Here is a 17,102-nt window from a genome sequence, read left to right on the forward strand (position 1 = left end):
GATCAGCAGAACACACCTTGTACCTCAGTGAATACCCAACCTTTCAGTAGCAAGGATAGTCTGTGACTCCCAGCTTAGTCCTGGGACAGAAAGAGCCCAGGAATGGTTTCCCAGAAAAGCTCTTTGTATCACCTGGCAGCATCCCCATCCTTCTCTTTTGCTGTGGTTCTTGTAGCAGGTGCATTGCTGGCTGCTGCTGCCTCAGGTCTGACATCCTTCTCCTTTCTTTCAAATTTGCCATGACAGCTCATTGAGGGGGAGTAAGTTCCAAGCAATGGTTCTCTGAGTCTATTCCTTTGCTAGTTCCTGCAGTCCTCACGCACCCCTGCAACTCTCACACCTTGGGAGGATGTTGGGTGACCCACATTTGGGAATTCACACAGCTTTTGAAATAAAAGTTTTGTTTTGGTCAGCTGGGTTTTGACATCTGAACCATTTCCTGGCATAAGGCCTGAACAGAGCTGCAGGCTCCTGTTATGGAGCAGGAAAGGGAGAAGGATGAAGATAGGTGTGGGTTAAGTTGGTCTTTCTCACTTAAGACAATGTAAGACAAACCTGTGGTGGTGGGAGCAGGGTAAGTTTAAGTGATGCTTTGAGGTCAGCTCGGTGTGGGAGGGCTGAGCAAAAAGTGAAATCTCATTTTGAAGCTATTTAGCTTGTTTTATGCCCTTTTTTACTCTGTGGTCATTGGCAATTTTCTCAAAAACAACAAAACAAAACGAAAAAGAAACCAACAAAACAAAATGCCAAAAGTAAAATAAACCAAAGCCAAAACCATTCATCATTGTTAAACAAAGCAGAAAAGGCTTGATGAAGGTCTACAGAGCTCCTCTTACCTTTCACCTCAGTTGGATGGAGGTCTGTGTGGCAGGGCCACCAGCCAGGGGATGGCAGGAATGTCCGCCTGGGAAATGCCTTGAAAGGCCACCATCCAAAGGATGGCAGGAATGTCCCCATGGGAAATGCCTTCCTGTGGGAATGTCTCCGTGGTGTCTGAGCTGCGTGATGGAAGTGTCACCCATTCCTGCAGGGAGGGCTGGGACTGGCACAGAGAGAGAGGAGGACAATTCCTGAATGAGGAGGCCAGAGCAAACACCTGAGCCCACCTTAGTGTGGGCCATGGTCTTGCCCTGGCCAGTGTTGGCATCCCCTGGCCTGGGACATGTTAACTGGCTCTGGAGCTCAGGGAGAAGAATCCCAACAATGTCACCGACCCCCTGGCTAGACACAGGAGTTTGTGGCTTCCTGGGGGCTGGCTGCCTTCAGGTGACCTGTGATACTGTCCAGTTCCCTCAGCAGAGCCAGCAGCCCCTGCCTGCAGCTTCTCCAGGCAGAGAGGGACCAAGGGGGCCACACAGAAAGGTGTGATGGGGACTGCTGGCACCACAGCAGCTGGCTCAGACCACTTGTCCTGGGATTCACAAATTCCCCACAGACTCCTGGCCTTCAGCAAGGCCCACTGACTGAGCTGAGCCTGTGCTGCCTTGATGGGATGGAAGGGGAGCTCCCACCCACCTTCATCCTGCCTGGTCTAGTTAGAAATGTAAATTAAGGTGTAGCTCCATGTGTAGGCCATGGAAACATCTCAAAAGCAGTTCAACCCACCCAAAATCTGTGCTGGGTATAGACATGCCAAGTCTTGTTGCTTTAGGGAGCCTCGGGCAAGGCCATTCCTTCTAGCTCAGCTTGAGAGTAAGTGTGGGAGTCAGACACTGCTCTCCCCTGGTGGCTGCAGTGCTGCAGGACAAGGCAGCTGTTGGTCTGTGCCCAGGGCACAGGGTGCCCAAGCAGGTTCCCAGGATACCTGGTAAATGGATGTCCAAACAGAAGGACTCGTAGAATCATGGGAAGAATCATAGAGAGGCTTGGGTTAGAAGGAACCTTAAAGCTCATCCAGTTCCAGCCTCCTGCCATGGGCAGGGACACCTTCCACCAGCCCAGGTTGCTCCAAGCATCATCCAGCCTTGGACACTTCCAGGGATGGGGCAGCCACAGCTTCTCTGAGCAACCTGTGCCAGGGCCTCACCACCCTCATAGGAAAGAATTTCTTCCCAATATCTAATCTAAACCCACCCTCTGTCAGTGGGAAGCCATTCCCTCTTGTCCTCTCACTCCATCCCTTGTCCAAAGTCCCTCTCCAGGTCTCCTGGAGCCCCTCTAGACACTGGAAGGGGCTCTCAGATCTCCCTGGAGCCTTTTCTTCCCCAGACTGAACAACCCCAGCTCTCCCAGCCTGTCTCTGTGGCAGAGGGGCTCCAGCCCTCAGAGCATCTTTGTGGTCTCCTCTGGACTTGCTCCAGCAGATCCACATCTTTCTTGTGCTGAGGACCCCAGACCTGCACACAATACTCCAGCTGTGGTCTCACGAGGGCAGAGTAGAAGGGGAAAGTCCTTTACTCCTGAGAGACTAAAACAGTCCATGTGAGGGGGTGACTGGGGGCAGGGAGAGCACTGGCTGGTTCCCAGCACTGGCACAGCCAATGCTTGAGGTCTTCTGCAGGCTCAGAGCTGAGAGAATCCCAGGGGAGGTCTGGGGCTTGCTCAGTTCTGCTCATCCTTTGCCACAGAGGTGAAGGTGTGGTGACATCTCCTTTCACAAACACATGGTCACCTTCTGCTGTGAAGTTCCAGGACAAGTGGAGAAGTCCCCCTGGGAAGCTGGCAGGAATCTGCACACCAGGGACTGTGACACTGCTTCAGACAAATGCTTTGGCCGTGGGTCCATGAGGGTCTTTCCCACAGCTAGTGATCCCAAAATGATAGGATTGTTTTATGAGTGTGAGGCCCTGTGGCTTCATACAGCTTTGAAACAGTCTCCTGCACAACCCCCAGCATCAATATTTGTCTCCTGCCTCTCAAAACTCAGCCTGGGACTCTCCCCTGGAGCTGTCCTGCTGCTCTGCCCGACCCTGCTGTGAGTTGTGCATCCACGCCAGAGGCTTTGCAGCATCCACCTCACAGCAGAGATGAGATAATGCCGTAGGAAAAGCAATGAATTCTGCTTTAACACATCTTGGCATGAATTTGGATGTGGAATCCTTAGCAAAACACTTTTCATTTCATGGGGAGAAGGAAAAGGAATTGTATATGGCAAAAGCTGAGCATATTGAGATAATGTCTGATTTCTTGCCCACTTTTATTGATTACTCTTGTACTTCCATGGAGCTGTGCAAATAGAGGAGCTCCACAGGCCCCATTCTGGCTCTAAAGACAACACATCTCCAAGCATCCTTCAAAAACGTGGCAGGGCAGTGGTTTCTGGAGAAGCATTCAGGGATGAGCAGGGCCAGAAGCTTGGCTGAGCCCTCCTGCTCCTGTTTCCAGCAGCATCCATCTGCCATGGGAGCAAGGTGCTGTGGTGAGAGGGTGGGATGGGAGCCTACGTGGAGTGGAGAGCAGGAATATTGCAGTGGGAGGAGGAGACACATCCAGCAATGGGAGAGGAGTAGGTGTTGGATGAGCACAGGACATCCCTATGGCCTCCTCCTCCTCACAGATGCTTTGGGAGGAGGCTCTGCCTGGCCAGCAGCACAAGAGGGGTGCAGCAGGGGAGGTGTCTCTCATTCTCAGGTGTCCGGGGCTGCCTGCAGGAATGTTACTGTCCTTTTTAAGCCCAGAGAAAGTCCCCCTGGGTCTGGAATCACGTCTGCAATGTCTTGCTGTGATTGGGCTGGCCAGGAGGCAGCAGTCTGCTGTTCCTCTTGTGGACAGTGTCTTCTTCCCTGATGAAAGGGCTGACTACTCCCTCTTTAATTACAGCAATGAATTTAGCAAGTTGGTAGCAGAGGAGTATCTCAGCTTCTTTGACTTCACTGGCCTGACCCTTGACAAAGCACTCAGGTGAGCTGGGCTCTGGGATGGATGGAGCAGGGCAGTGGGGATTCCTCCAGGCTTCCCAGCACCGTGGGGGCCTCCCATGTCATAGGAGCAGGGACAGGGGGGAGCTCCAGGCTGTCATTTAATCTTTGTTTTGGCACGTTTGGCACAAGGTGCTGCCGCCAAAAGTGCACTTCAAGGGGAGGGTCCCCAACCTGCTCCCCCATGGTGGAGAGCAGCTTTCCCAGGAATCTCGTCCTGTACAAAATCAGGGCAAGTGGGAGCGACTTCTTCCCTTGGGATGGGCAACCCATCCTGGTGCCATGGAGCCAGGGGTGGGTCAGAGCTCAGCTGGCAGCGCTTCCCTGCACAGCTCAGCACTGGCTCCAGAGACCCCCTCGCATCCCACCTGCAGGGCCTGGGGTGCACAGGCTGGGGGGAGGATAAAGGACCCTTTCCCATCTCACTCCTTAGCGTGGACACTGCCCAGCAGACTGATCCACGAGGTCTCTAAGTATCCCTTTGTTCCTGCAGGACGTTCTTGAAGGCATTCCCGCTGATGGGAGAGACGCAGGAGCGGGAGCGGGTGCTGATCCATTTCTCCCGGCGGTACTGCCAGTGCAACCCAGAGGAGAGCACGTCTGAAGGTACAAACCCCTGTCCCTGGGATCCTGCCCTGACTGTTATCCCTGCCCTGGGAGTGATTGGGGATGCTGGGTGCAGACATTGAGTGCAAGGAGACCTTTCCATGCGGATTAAGGAAAGCTGCTGGCCTGCCCCACACAGGATTTGTGTTCCCCACGTCTCCAGCTGTAACACGAAACAGCACAGCTGGGTAGAATTCTGGGCTCGCTGTAGCTGCAGATTTTCAGAGCTACTTTCAGCCTCTCCACATTATTTTTTAAGTAGATACAGTTTCTTCTGACATTTTTAGGTTAACTGTTGGACTCGGTGACCTTAAAGGTCTTTTCCAACCTTAATAATTCTACACTGTCACCATCCCTGGAAGTGTTCAGAAGGTGTGGCACTTGGAGATAAGGTTCAGTGATGAACACAGTGGTGCTGAGTCAGCAGTTGGACTGGATGGTCTTAGAGGTCTTTTAATTCTATGATTCTGTGGGAAAGGTCATTCCTGGTACACGTGTGCACACCCAGACACACACCCAGACACGAGCATGCCCATGTTTGCACTTAGATAAGCGCCTCTACACACCTGCTAACAGGCATCTGGAAATGCCCCCATGGGTGGAATCAGGCTGCTGCCCTGCTCTCAGCTGCCAGTTATTCCCCCTCCACCCCCTCTCCATGTTTCATTTCCCTGTGTTTGTGTGTTCTCCCCCACTGATCCAAAGATGAACTTCCCTGGGAAGGGTCCTGCACCTGGAGACATTAAACTGCAGGTTGAATTTCCAGCAGCAGTCCCCAGCTGAAGTATCCCACATGCCAAGTTCTGACTCCTCTCCAATGCTTCCCTCTGGAAGTGATCCCTGGTTCTGTTGCATCCACCTCCCAATCCTACAGACCAGGGCCATGGGACCTAAATGCCACATCCAGTCATTGCCTGAACACCTCCAGGGATGGGGACTCCACCACTTCCCTGGGCAGTCCCTTCCAATGTTTTACCAACCTTTCAGTGAAGAAATTCTTCCTGATGCCCAACCTGGACCTCTCCTGGCACAGCTTGAGGTTGTTTCCTCTTGTCTTGAGGCTCGTTGCCTGGGAGAAGGGGCTGAGCCTGGTTTTTCTCCCAGAGAGTTGTGTCTTGTTATTCCTTTCCTGTACTGATGAAGCCCAGACTGGAAGAACTACATGGTTGTGTTTTGACTCTCAGCTGTGAGAGCTGAGGAACAGCGAGAGAACGGCAGGTTTTGGGACACCAGCTCCACCTTGGGGCCATGTGGGACATGATTTACCTGACCAAAGTTATATAGCAAAGCCTAATGTCAGTCCAGAACCTCCCACAGAGACTTAAAAAGTGCTTAAAAAGAGCTTGGCCTTGAGCATGGAGTGCTCAGGACTTGTCACAGTTCCATACAGCCCCAAGAGCCTAGAGACTGGCAGGGACTGATGGTCAAAGACCTCAGGACAAACCCCTGAGGTCACCATGATCAACTGGGGCAAACCAGCTCTGTTTGCTGGGGTCTCTGCCCCATCTGCAGTGACATCAGGACAAAATGGAAACCATGGAATCATAGAAAGGGTGTGAAGGGACCTTAAAGATCATCTGGTTCATGGAAATGGAGTAAGACTTAGTAGAAAGTCTGGTCTTTAGAAAGCAATTGGCAAAACTGCTTTAAAGACAGTTCCCTGGTGATTGTTTCAGGAAAAGGTAGAGTTTGAGGGAGAAGAGAGAACTTTGTATTTTTTTAAACTGTCTTACACAGTTGAATGAAACAGGTATTCTTTAAGGTCCCCAGCCATAGCAACTGGCCTTGGTTCTGCAATAGGTGGGCTGCCAAGACAGCAAACACCAAAACTGCCTGGGATGGGGAGTAATCAGCCATAGCTGTGTGACTGTTGTGTGTTTCAGATGGGATTCACACCCTCACCTGTGCCCTGATGCTGCTAAACACAGACCTGCATGGCCATGTAAGTAGTCCGTGGAGATGTATCCATCCTTTATCCCTTCCCAGTGTAGAGGTCTCTTCCCTCGTGCTCAATGTGTTGCTGGAAAATTGAGACAGGTTGGCAGAGAGTACTTGACCTGCTCCAGGGGGAATTTTGGGTGCCAGACCTGGACCTGGGGACGGTTCACACACAAATGTCACTCCACACTCAAGCCAAAGGCCCGTCTCCTGCTGACAGCAATTATCCTATAGAGGGACAGGCAGTGCAGCTTTCCCCCCAGGACCTGTTGCACACATCAGCCCTGTCCCAGGAGCTCTCACTGGGGTCTTCCCCACCATTCTCTGTTGGTCTGGGAACAGCAGCACCAGCTGTGCTGCAACTTCTTGTGCTGCAGGCACCTGAGGCTCCCCTTGTCCCAGAAACTGCTCCAAGGGGGTCAGTTGTTTCACACAGGTCTAGATTTCATATTTCCTTCCCAAAACACAAAATAAATCTCAGCTGTTCCTTTTCCCCAAGATGTAACAGGAGAATTTCATACCAGAGGGGCCTCTGGAGACAAAGAGCAGTGTGAGCAGAGCTCAGTGCCCAAAAGAGTGGCTGGAGAAGAGCAGAAGCTGTGAGATCTCTCACCACCTTCTAGAGGTTCTTTCTGATGGAGTAGGTTGAATTTGTTCTTAAAAGGTCAACCAGAATGTGTAGAGCAGAGGAGAGAGGGAGGAAAAATAACTCCAGGAAGGAGATTAGACCTGTCCAAGGGGACAGCACTGGGACATTGTGCACCTCTGGAGACCCATTTCCCAGCCACACCTCTGGGAGTGGACCCTGTGCCCTGCTCAGTGTTGAAGTTGAAGGCATTGCTGACCCAGATCCCCTCCCTGCTCTCCAGCTTCATATTGCAGGTGCAGAGCAGCTGTGAGGCTCAAAGGGCTGTACTCCCTTTCCAGGGGTAGAGGGGCTCCTCAGCTCTCAGGCTGATTAGGTACCTTCTTTCATTGCCCCTCTGAGAGCTGAGACCTGGAGCTGCAGACCCCCCAGAAGGTGGAGGGGAATGGAAGGGGACAGGGTTGGAGTTTGTTACAGCAGCCTGAGCGTGACCCAGGATTTTCAAGGTCATCATCAGGCTCCTCTTCTGCCTCCAGCTGGTAACCCTTTGCTGTCCGTCTGCACAGGCTTGCCCTGATTTTCTCTTCATTAGCCTGTAATGAGAGCACAGAAGGCCATAACTCACCTCTCTTTTTTTCATGCTGGTTTATAATCACGTTTGAGGGGAGCCTGTTTCTGTGGGGCTGGGAAGAGGGCACTACATGAGCGCTCTTCACCAATGAGGGTAAAGATGCAAAGGCCACCAACTTCACCAGGGCCATCCTGAGGGCCCACCTGGGAGACCCTTCCCATAATTGCAACACAGATATTGCCCTCATGGCAGTGACAGTGTCAGCACAGCAGCCAGTGAAGGGAGTGACTGGGTTTTTAGGGGGATCCTGTCCAGATGTGCACTGTGACATCCTTTCCAGACGTGGCCTGCACCAAGCTGCCTACAGCTGCCATGGCCTCATCCTCTGGGAACAGGGAGCTATGACCAGTGTCACTCTGGCCTCTGGGTCCATTCCCACCCACATGGCTCCCAGTAACCCATCTCTGCACTCATCCTTCAGCCAAAACGGTTGGAGCCAAGGAAATATTTCCACCAAAGCATTTCCATTGTGGCAGAAGGCAAACTATGTGACTTCAGTCCAAAATAATCTTATTTAGTCTAGTTTTTTTTTAAAGGAAAAAACAGATCCAAGATATGCCTCTGGGAAGACAAACATTATTGAAAAGGCCAAAAAACCTACCTAAACCTCCAAAACCTTACCATTTCTATTTTTCATTGACAAGCTGGCTAAGAGGCCTGGTAAGAAGAAATGTTCTCGTGATACCTAGGCAAAATAAAAATAACTTCCTTTTGACCAGGTGTGGAAATGCCTGAGCTTTTCTTTGAAAAAATCTTCTCTTTATTTTTCTGCATGTATAACATTAATTTCTTCTTCTCCTTTTCCTCTTTTTTTTTTTTTTTTTTTTTAAATTTCCTTCTGCTCCTGGAACTTCTCTTTCTGCTCTTTAACCCTTTACCAGGTGGTAAGTGCAGTCATTCTAGTGTTTTGCTTTGAAGCACTGGCATTTGACTTGTGTTTTTTTTTTTTTTTCTTCTGTGTTAAAAACAGTAAGGGTTTTTGTTTGTGTGGATTCCTAAGTGATTGTGCAATGTTCTTCCCTTGGCAAGCCATTAGCAGCTGATATGCATCCCATGAAATGCTCCTGGTGTAAAGGAACCTCCATAAACTGCTGTGTACCTGGGAATGTGTGACTTGATCTGCCGGCCCTTCTCGTTAAAGACGCTGCCATGATATTCCATATCACTTTTAATTTTATTTCCTTTTTTCAGTCTTGTGTGTGTGTGTTGCAGTGTTTTACTGTGCATTGCCAGAGTGGGAAGTTCCTCTGGGGAGGAAAGGGGGGTTGATGTGTCTCTGTAAAGGGGCAGTTCCCCACAGCAGTGCCCCTGGAATGGTCTAGTTCAGCATTCCAGCAGGGACCATGACACACACACTGAGTCCAGGCCTGAAGGTAGCAACACTGGCTTTAAAACAGGAGATTTGCACCTGCCCTTAGTACTGTTGATTTTCTACCACAGGTGCACTCAGACCCTGTTTCCAGATTGCCCAGAAAACTGTCTTTAAAATGAGACATTCCCCATTCATGGAAGCACCGGGAGTTGGTGTGAAAAGCCAGCAGTCACTAAACATTCCAAGCCTTGTAGTACAAGCCACGTCTCTGCAACTCTCTGCCTTGCTCTGCTGGTGGTGTTTTTGCTCCAGGAGATCTTATGGCAAAGTAAGAACTGCCCTGCCCCATCTCTGCCCCGTGGAGGCACAGCTTTGAGATGTCTCCTTCTCCACTGTCAGTGTTTTCCTTCCTGGCCATAAAAGGACAGTGACAAACGAACACTTGAGCATCATCAGCACTCGTGGGGGCATTTTGGTACTTTAGCAAAGCCCAGCTTCTGGAGTCATATTGTGATTTGTTCAAAAAGCAGACCAGCAGTTCTCATGGCCACCAAACAGAGCTTGACATGGGATCCTGGGCAGCTCTTGACTCCATATGTCCATCATTAATCTTACAAACCCTGTGATCTCCTCCTTAAGCCAAGCTCACGGGTTGGTGTTGGCAGTACTGCTGTGTCAGTGGCACTAGGAGAGCTGAAGAGCTCTGAGGCAGGAGCAGCCACTGGCATCACCTGCAGAGTGCCCCCAGTCTGCCCACAGCAGTTTTGTGGGGCCCAGGGCTCCTTGGTATGGGTTGGTTCCCTGCAGGGAGGTGATTTTGCTCCTGCAGCCTGGAACACTTCCACTACCTTGGTCCCGTCAGAACAGTGACCCCTCACTTCATGCTGGAGCAGAAGTGGAGCTGCCTGGGTGTCTTCCCTTGAAGAAGAGTATTTGGGAGAGGTCAAAGGGCCTGAGTGGAAGCAGGACCTGCTAAGGGCATGATGTTCATGCTGGGGAGCTCTGGAGATGTGTTGCAGTTACCACTTTGAGCTGAGAGGTTTGATTCCCGGGGCCTCCAGCCCAGAAGCTCAAGTGGTTTAGCACCTCACAGAGGGAATGCTGGGAGAGCACTCCAGCAGCCACCCTTCACACCCTGTAGGTCCTGGAAAAGTGCTTCTCTTCCTGGGGCTTTCACATGGCACCTGCTCTTCTCACTGAGCACCCAGCTCCATACTCACCTGCACAGATTCCTGATGCTGGGACTTGGCAACAGCCAAGGAATGCCAGGCTACAGGCCAGAGTCTTCTGGAGGCGGATGGAACCATCCTGGACACTTCAGGAGATGGTCTGTGATCATCTTGGGTGAGGCAGCTCAGCAGCAGATGGCTGAGGCCAGGGGGAGGCAAGAACCCAAGTGTAAACAGGGGAGTTACACTGGGCTGAAATGATGGGATGGCAGAATTAGCCCTGTCTATCTACCACCAGATCAGTCTCATCCTTGGGGCTGTCCCATGCAGGGCCAGGGATCAGAATTCAATGATCCTCGTGGGTCCCTTCCAGCTCAGGATATTCTATGGCTGTCATGCACCTTGTCTCTGCATCCCTGTGTTCCCATGCAGTGTCTGCACCCATCCACCTCTGCCCCTCCATTCCCAGACTGTCTCTACCCCTTCATCTAAGTGTCCAGCTCTTCACAGCTATTTAATCCACTACTTAATCCACTGCTGGCTCACTGGCTCCCCATGCAGCACACCATGGTGCTCTCTCATACTCTGACTGGTTTCTCATGCTTTGCTGCATGGCCTGGAGCAAGCAAAGGTGGGACAAAGTTCTTTTCTGCCAGGGGGACATATCAGGAATAGTAGTGGCTGTGAAACAGCCTCTCTGGCTTGTTCTGTTGCTGGTAAGTGACTGATGTACCATTAAATAAAAGCAAAATGCCCCCATTTATGTCAGGCTGGACAGGAATGAAGCTCTGCTTACTCAGAGGTCCCAGTTCAGCAAGAGATGTAGAACATCTGAGGCCTGAGTTTTGAGGTGTGCAGACACATTCCCCTGAGGATTATGTCCCCTTGTGATGACCTTGTGAGTCTGAAGGTGCTGTGTAAGAACTCACCCCACTGCACCCTGGGAGTGGCCCTTTCCGGGGTTTTCCTGGGATCCCCCATACTTGCTAAATACTGTTGCAGTGTTTGAAAGCTCAGGCAGTCCCCGGTGCTGACGCTGTTGATAATGAGGCACTTGTGATCACAGAATCGTTTCTTTGCAAGTGTTGTTCAACAGAAGCTGCAAAGTCTTTGTCCTGGGGTGATTTTTTTTTGTTCTCTCTGCTCAGCTGGTGAGGCACTTGCAGGGCTTTGTGTTTGAGTGGCTGGCTCCAGCCCACTTCCCAAAGCAGCAAGTGTTGAGAACCATTTAAATATTGCTGACATGAGGTTTTGTTGCATCAGGGCCACCCCAGCATCCCGTGCTGACAGCCAGCCTCAGTCCTGCCCCTGACCCTGCAGTGCTTCAGCCACCTTGCCCAACAAGGTGATTCCCAGTATTCCCATCCTTGATGGACCTTTCTCATCACCTGTTCTGGTTGTCAGGGAAAGGGCATATTTTCAATTAGCTGCATTTCCACAGTGTGGCTGCTGTCTCAGGTGAGCTCAGAGATGGTCTTGCACCACAGAAAGAGACAAATCACAGAATAAAAAGGAAGCCGTCCCTTGGGATGAAAGTATGTCCCAGACACGTACATGAGAAACCCAAAAAAGGGCCTGTGAGGCTGGTAACTTGTGTTATCTCACTGTATCCACTCATTTCCAAAAATGTGTTGGCCTCTGCATTCAGTGCTGTATCACTACAGCAAGATCTCTTTGGGCAGAAAGACCAGTGCTGTGCACTCTGCTTCCCTGCCTCAGGGCAGGGGTGGGAGTAGTCACCTTCTCTCTGTGTAAATTTGGTGCCTCAAGGTCTCAGACAACGCTCCTGCCTCACCCCCAAACTTCCCTCCTCATGGAGGTTCCTCACTGTGCTTTTTAATGTTCTCTTTCACTCTCCTTCCTCTCTCCACCCACAACACTGGATTTCTCCTTTCTTTTTTGTGTCTGAGATTCACTGGCCAATGAGCACACAAATCTTTCTTCCCTCTGCTGAAATCCCAGCATGTCTGCAAGGTTTCCTGAGCTCTCCTGCAGCCCATGTGCCCTCTGAGCCCTGGCTGGCAGCAGCCTCTGGCTGATGGGGGCCATGGGGCTCCCTGCGATGGCTGAGCTGTGTTGTGCCAACCACGTCCCCAGGCACTGCAGATTTGTAACAGTGCTTTATTCTTCTTTTTCTTGATCTCTCAAGGGTGCCAGCTCATCTGGAGCTGGCACCAGCAGGAGGCATAATTAAGAGAATCAGACAGAGCTGCTCAAAGGCAGCACTTGGCTCCCCGTGTAGCCCAAGAGTGTTTGCACACACAGATGACAGGTGGAGGGGGGCCATGGGGAGCTAATCCCAAGGCCTCACTCTTTCCCGATGTTTTCATTTGGGGAGAAGCCTCCAGGTCATCTGCAGTGCACGTTTGTGGGCAGGTTTCTGGTGTCAGTCTCTTTCAAGACAAACAGAGAAAAGCAAAATGCCCCTACCAGTGCAGCTGGACAGGAATGGAGCTCTTCCTACCCAAAGGTCCCAATTCAGCAAGAGATGTAGAACATCTGAGCCCTGAGTTTTGATGTGTGCAGACACATTCCCCTGAGCATTATGTCCCTATGTGATGACCTTGCTGCATCCAGCAGGTGACCTGCTGTGTAAGAAGACACCCCACAGAGGACACATCTTGCCCTGTATCATCTGCTGCAGCTTCATCCCCTGCCAGTGACGCAGTGAGGTCCTTCCTCTCCCTCGCTAAGCCCCTAAGCAGGACTCTGATTGCTGTTCTTGGCCATCTTCCCAGGTCCTCCTGGATGGCCACGCTGTCCATACCTGGATGTGAAGCACACCCAGTGCCAGGATGCTGTTGGGATCCTTAGGACCACTGGTGTGAACTCACGCTCTCCTCACTGACTCCGTTGTCGACTCCAGGCAGTGTCACCCCGGGTCTGTCCTTCACACACTGCAGGCTGTGACATGACATGGCACTGCAGACACCCACCTTTCCTTTGTGTCATCAGACTCCTGTTTCCAAAGCCTGCAATTCCCACTGACTCCTCCACACCTCAGCCCTTTGAGAGGTGGGGTTGCAGAGGGAGGCTTGGGAAAAGGGCTGCCTGCCTCAGCCCCAGCAGGCTGAGGAAGGGGCTCACCTGGCTATGGTGAAGGGTAAAGGGTTTTTGGGAAGGCAGATGCCACAGGTGATGAAGCCATGATATCAGGGATGCCAGATGGCCTGGAAGCTTCAACACCAAATATCCTTGGCATTAGCTGGTGGTGAGTGTGTTCCAGGTTGTGAGATTCTCCCAGTGTATGTGCGTTGCCCTCTCACACCACTGCACTCAAGCTCGTGCAGTACCATCTGGCCCATCTCTTTTTGTAACAGCAATTGAAAATAACATTTTCCATGAAGGACCAGCCTTCCCTTGCCCAGTGCTGGCTGTCTCAGGTGCTGGCACTGCATGCTCACACAATTTCACACACAGCAGCCTTGGAGCCCCATCCAAGCGTTGCCATTTCAACAGAGTGCTTGCTTTGAGTTTTGAGACACAGCCCTTGTGCCAGGACCAACCTGGATCACTTAGGAAGCTTGGATCAAGAGCTGGAGAGGCTATTTTCAGGTGTCTTATCCCCACCATTAAAAAAGAGGTCATTTGAAACATTTGGCTGCTGGCATGAGCAAATAAAGCAAAGAGCCCCAATAGCAAATCAGATCAGAAGCCCTTTCAGCTTCGAGCTCTTGGGACAAACCCAGGCTTTCAGCACCACATGTAAAATTGTTCTTTGAGAGGCACTGATTAAAGTCAAAACTCTCCACAAGATTAATGAGCTGCTTCTTTGCCTTACAGAACATTGGCAAAAAGATGTCGTGCCAGCAGTTCATCGCGAACCTGGACGGGCTGAACGATGGGAAGGACTTCGCGAAGGATTTGCTGAAGGTAACGTGATATAAATAGACAGTGGGATACTGTCATTATTCTTGCAGTGCCACCTAGTCCTGCTGGGGCACCCTGAGCCCTTCAATCAGCATTTTTCAGTGTGCAGTTGTTTCAGAGAAGAATTATAACCCCCATGGATGTCTCTGCTAAGAGGTCTGTTCCCTGGTGGTGTTTTGTTCAGATTTGGGGCATATCTGCCCTCAGAGCATACCAGGGGCCCTTTTCCCCCCAGCAGCTCTGTGATGCACATAGAACAAGGTACCCCCCACCCCCAAATATGACCATACTTCACTTCCATGTAATTAGATGCAGTGTTCCAACACAGCTAGTGCAGTACCATGGGATATTGGTTAAACACCCCAAAGTGAGTATTTTCACCCTGTCCCACCCCTCCATGTGGTCAGGGCCACCTCCACATTCTGCTTTCCTAGCCTATTCCTGCTTCTTTTCCAGTGCCCCAGGGAAGCCACTGGAATTCTGCACAGGAGGAACTGGAAAAGCTGATCCCAAGGTCACTCATATCTCCCCTGCTACTCAGTTCAAGCCTCCCCTTTCCTTTCCCCTAGTGAAGACATCAAAGGTGTCGTGGCACATCCCTGAGTCTTCTAGCATCTTGTGTAGGCCAGGATTCATTCAGGACTAGGTGCAACAGCCAGAATGATTAAAATATGTCATATACAAGCTCCTGAGCAAGGTTGGCTGCCAGACCCCCCTGCTGCTGACGTGCCCAGTCCAATACCCAGCGTGGCACACAGATAAAAAGGGCTCTGGCAGGACAGCAGTTGTCCTGGTCATTGGTGAATGCCTCTCCAGGACAGTTCAGCAGGGAAGGGATCTCTCCAGGAACACAGGCAGAATGTGGAGGAGGAGATGATCTCACAGCCAGACATGACTTCCATGAGAGACACAGCTAATTCCATGTTCTTGTTTCAGACACTGTATAACTCCATCAAGAATGAGAAGCTGGAGTGGGCCATGTAAGTATATGCTAAGCATTTGAGAGCTAGTGTGTCCTTCCAAGTGTCTGGCAGGTCTTAAGCCATGTTTTCAGTCCCAGAATATTTCCTGCCAAGCCCTTAAGCACTGAAGTGCCCTCTGTAGGCAAGTGGAGTTTATTTATGGCTTGGACACAAAAGAAGTTGGGGATGTTGGTGACAGTCTGTGGATCCATGATCTAAAGGAAGGGAATGCCCTCTTTGTTTACTGTTACACGTGTAAAATGCTGGTCCCTCTCCAGGTGCTTCAGGAGTCTCTGCACAAGAAAAGATCCGTGGTTACTTTAGTCACTGAGACTTTCCACCTCTTCCACATAGGTTTGGGTTTTTTTCTGGAAATAGAATCAGAGAATCAGTCAGGAGGGAAGGGACCTTGTGATATCTCCAGTTCCCTCCTCAAAGTATGGTCAGCATTGAATTCAGACCAGGACACTCAGGGCTTTGTTCCGTTTGATCCTGAAAACCTCCAAGGACAGAGAACCCACGACCCCTCTGGATCAACAAACCAATACTTAATTATTCTGAGAGAGGCACTGTTTTCTTGTCTCTTTTGTTTTGCCTTATGCCCACTGACTCTTGTCCTTCTGCCATGCACCACGGTGGCCTTTTCCCTCACCCAGGGAAGGCTGCCTGGAGGTCCCCCAAATCCACCTCTTCTCCAGGCTGAGCAAGACCAGTTCTCTCAGTCACCTCTTACACAGCCCTCGGGTTCCTTGGTGGCCTCAGCTGGACTCTCTCCACCCCGTTGATGCTCTTTGCTGTGCTGGGGGCCCAGCACTGTTTGCTGTATCACGATATGATGCAATGAGTGCAGAGCAGGGGATCACTTCTCTTCGCCTCCTCACTGTGCCGCTGTTACACAGCCCAGGGTGCTCTTGGCCTCTGTTTCTGCCAGGACACACCGGCTGCCTCCTGCTCACCCTGCTGTTCACCTGGAGCCCCAGTGAAGCCCTGGGGTGCTCCTGGCCCTCTCAGCAGTGGCCCTGTACCTCTCTTGTTTATGTCATCCACAAGCTCAATAAGATGCACTTTGTCTTCTCCTCCAGATCAAACAAGCCTGGAAACAGCTGGCATGGTGCCCCCCATCACAGGTTCACACAGCACCTTCCTCAGCCCTTGTTCCCCTGCTCTGCCACCCACTCCTGCCCAGAGCACAAGTCAGGACCCTCAGTGAGGCCCCCCAGCCCCAGTGTCTCCTCATTGCTGCTGATGGGAAGCCCTTAACAGACCTGGGATCCTAAGCTAACACTGTGGACATTCCCTTTCCCTTTTTCTCTTTCACTTTTTCTCTTTCCCTCTCCCTCTCCCTTTCCCTTTCCCTCTCCTTCTTTCCCTTTCCCTTTCCCTCTCCCTCTCCCTCTTTCCCTTTCCCTTTCCCTCTCCCTCTCCCTCTTTCCCTTTCCCTTTCCCTCTCCCTCTTTCCCTTTCCCTTTCCCTCTTTCCCTTTCCCTTTCCCTCTTTCCCTCTTTCCCTTTCCCTCTTTCCCTTTCCCTTTCTCTCCCTCTTTCCCTTTCCCTCCCTCTTTCCCTTTCCCTTTCCCTTTCCCTTTCCCTTTCCTCCCATCCCCTCCATCTCCCTTTCTTTTCCTCTCCTTTCTTTTCCTGTCCTCATTAATCTCAGACCTCTCTTGTCACGGGACTGAACAGGACCTTCTGGGCCTTTAGCCCCATCACCTGCTCTCTTCCTCATATTATCCTCAGCAGAAAAGCATCTGGAGCTGGTTTGATCCTCCCTCCCTCCCCACCTACCTGGGTCAAGTTTTGCAGAGCAGGAGCCCCCATCGCCTGCCGTGCCCGATGGCAGCGGCTGGTGCCTCCTTCCACAGCCAGCCCTGGGAAGGCAGGAGCTTCTTAGCGGTCAGGTACCATCGATTTCCCTTTAAAGCCCATCCTTCCCGTCACCTGCGTGGGCTCTGTCGCGAGAGGGAGCTCCGAGCTCCGCAGCCGCAGCCGGCGGGATGGTTTATGTAAGGGGAGTTCAGCAGGAGTGCATCCATCTGCCGCTGGATGAGGGCTCTGGTTACACAACGCCCTCCAGCACAGCTCCCTGCTCGGGCACATCCCAGGGATGTCACCCCCCGCCCGGGTCCCTCTGCAGCATCCAGCCCCCTCCTTCCCTCCTCTGCCCACTCCATG

The 17,102-nt window shown here is 51.5% G+C and overlaps 1 protein-coding gene across 2 annotated transcripts in view; it reads left to right on the forward strand.

Annotated features, from left to right (window-relative positions):
• The window catches only part of PSD2 (pleckstrin and Sec7 domain containing 2), a 67,287-nt gene that overhangs the window by 33,187 nt on the left and 16,998 nt on the right, over nucleotides 1–17,102 (forward strand). The window contains exons 6-10 of one of the 2 annotated variants that reach the window (XM_017825677.1): nucleotides 3,760–3,840; nucleotides 4,351–4,463; nucleotides 6,347–6,405; nucleotides 13,883–13,972; nucleotides 14,906–14,949. In XM_017825677.1, the coding sequence (XP_017681166.1) occupies nucleotides 3,760–3,840; nucleotides 4,351–4,463; nucleotides 6,347–6,405; nucleotides 13,883–13,972; nucleotides 14,906–14,949 (387 nt within the window). Of the gene's footprint in view, nucleotides 1–3,759; nucleotides 3,841–4,350; nucleotides 4,464–6,346; nucleotides 6,408–13,881; nucleotides 13,973–14,905; nucleotides 14,950–17,102 lie in introns of both variants that reach the window. The other variant, XM_017825676.1, reaches the window with a different exon arrangement.

This window comes from Lepidothrix coronata, unplaced genomic scaffold, assembly GCF_001604755.1.
Source record: "Lepidothrix coronata isolate B3197 unplaced genomic scaffold, Lepidothrix_coronata-1.0 Scaffold121, whole genome shotgun sequence".
NCBI lineage: Eukaryota > Metazoa > Chordata > Aves > Passeriformes > Pipridae > Lepidothrix > Lepidothrix coronata.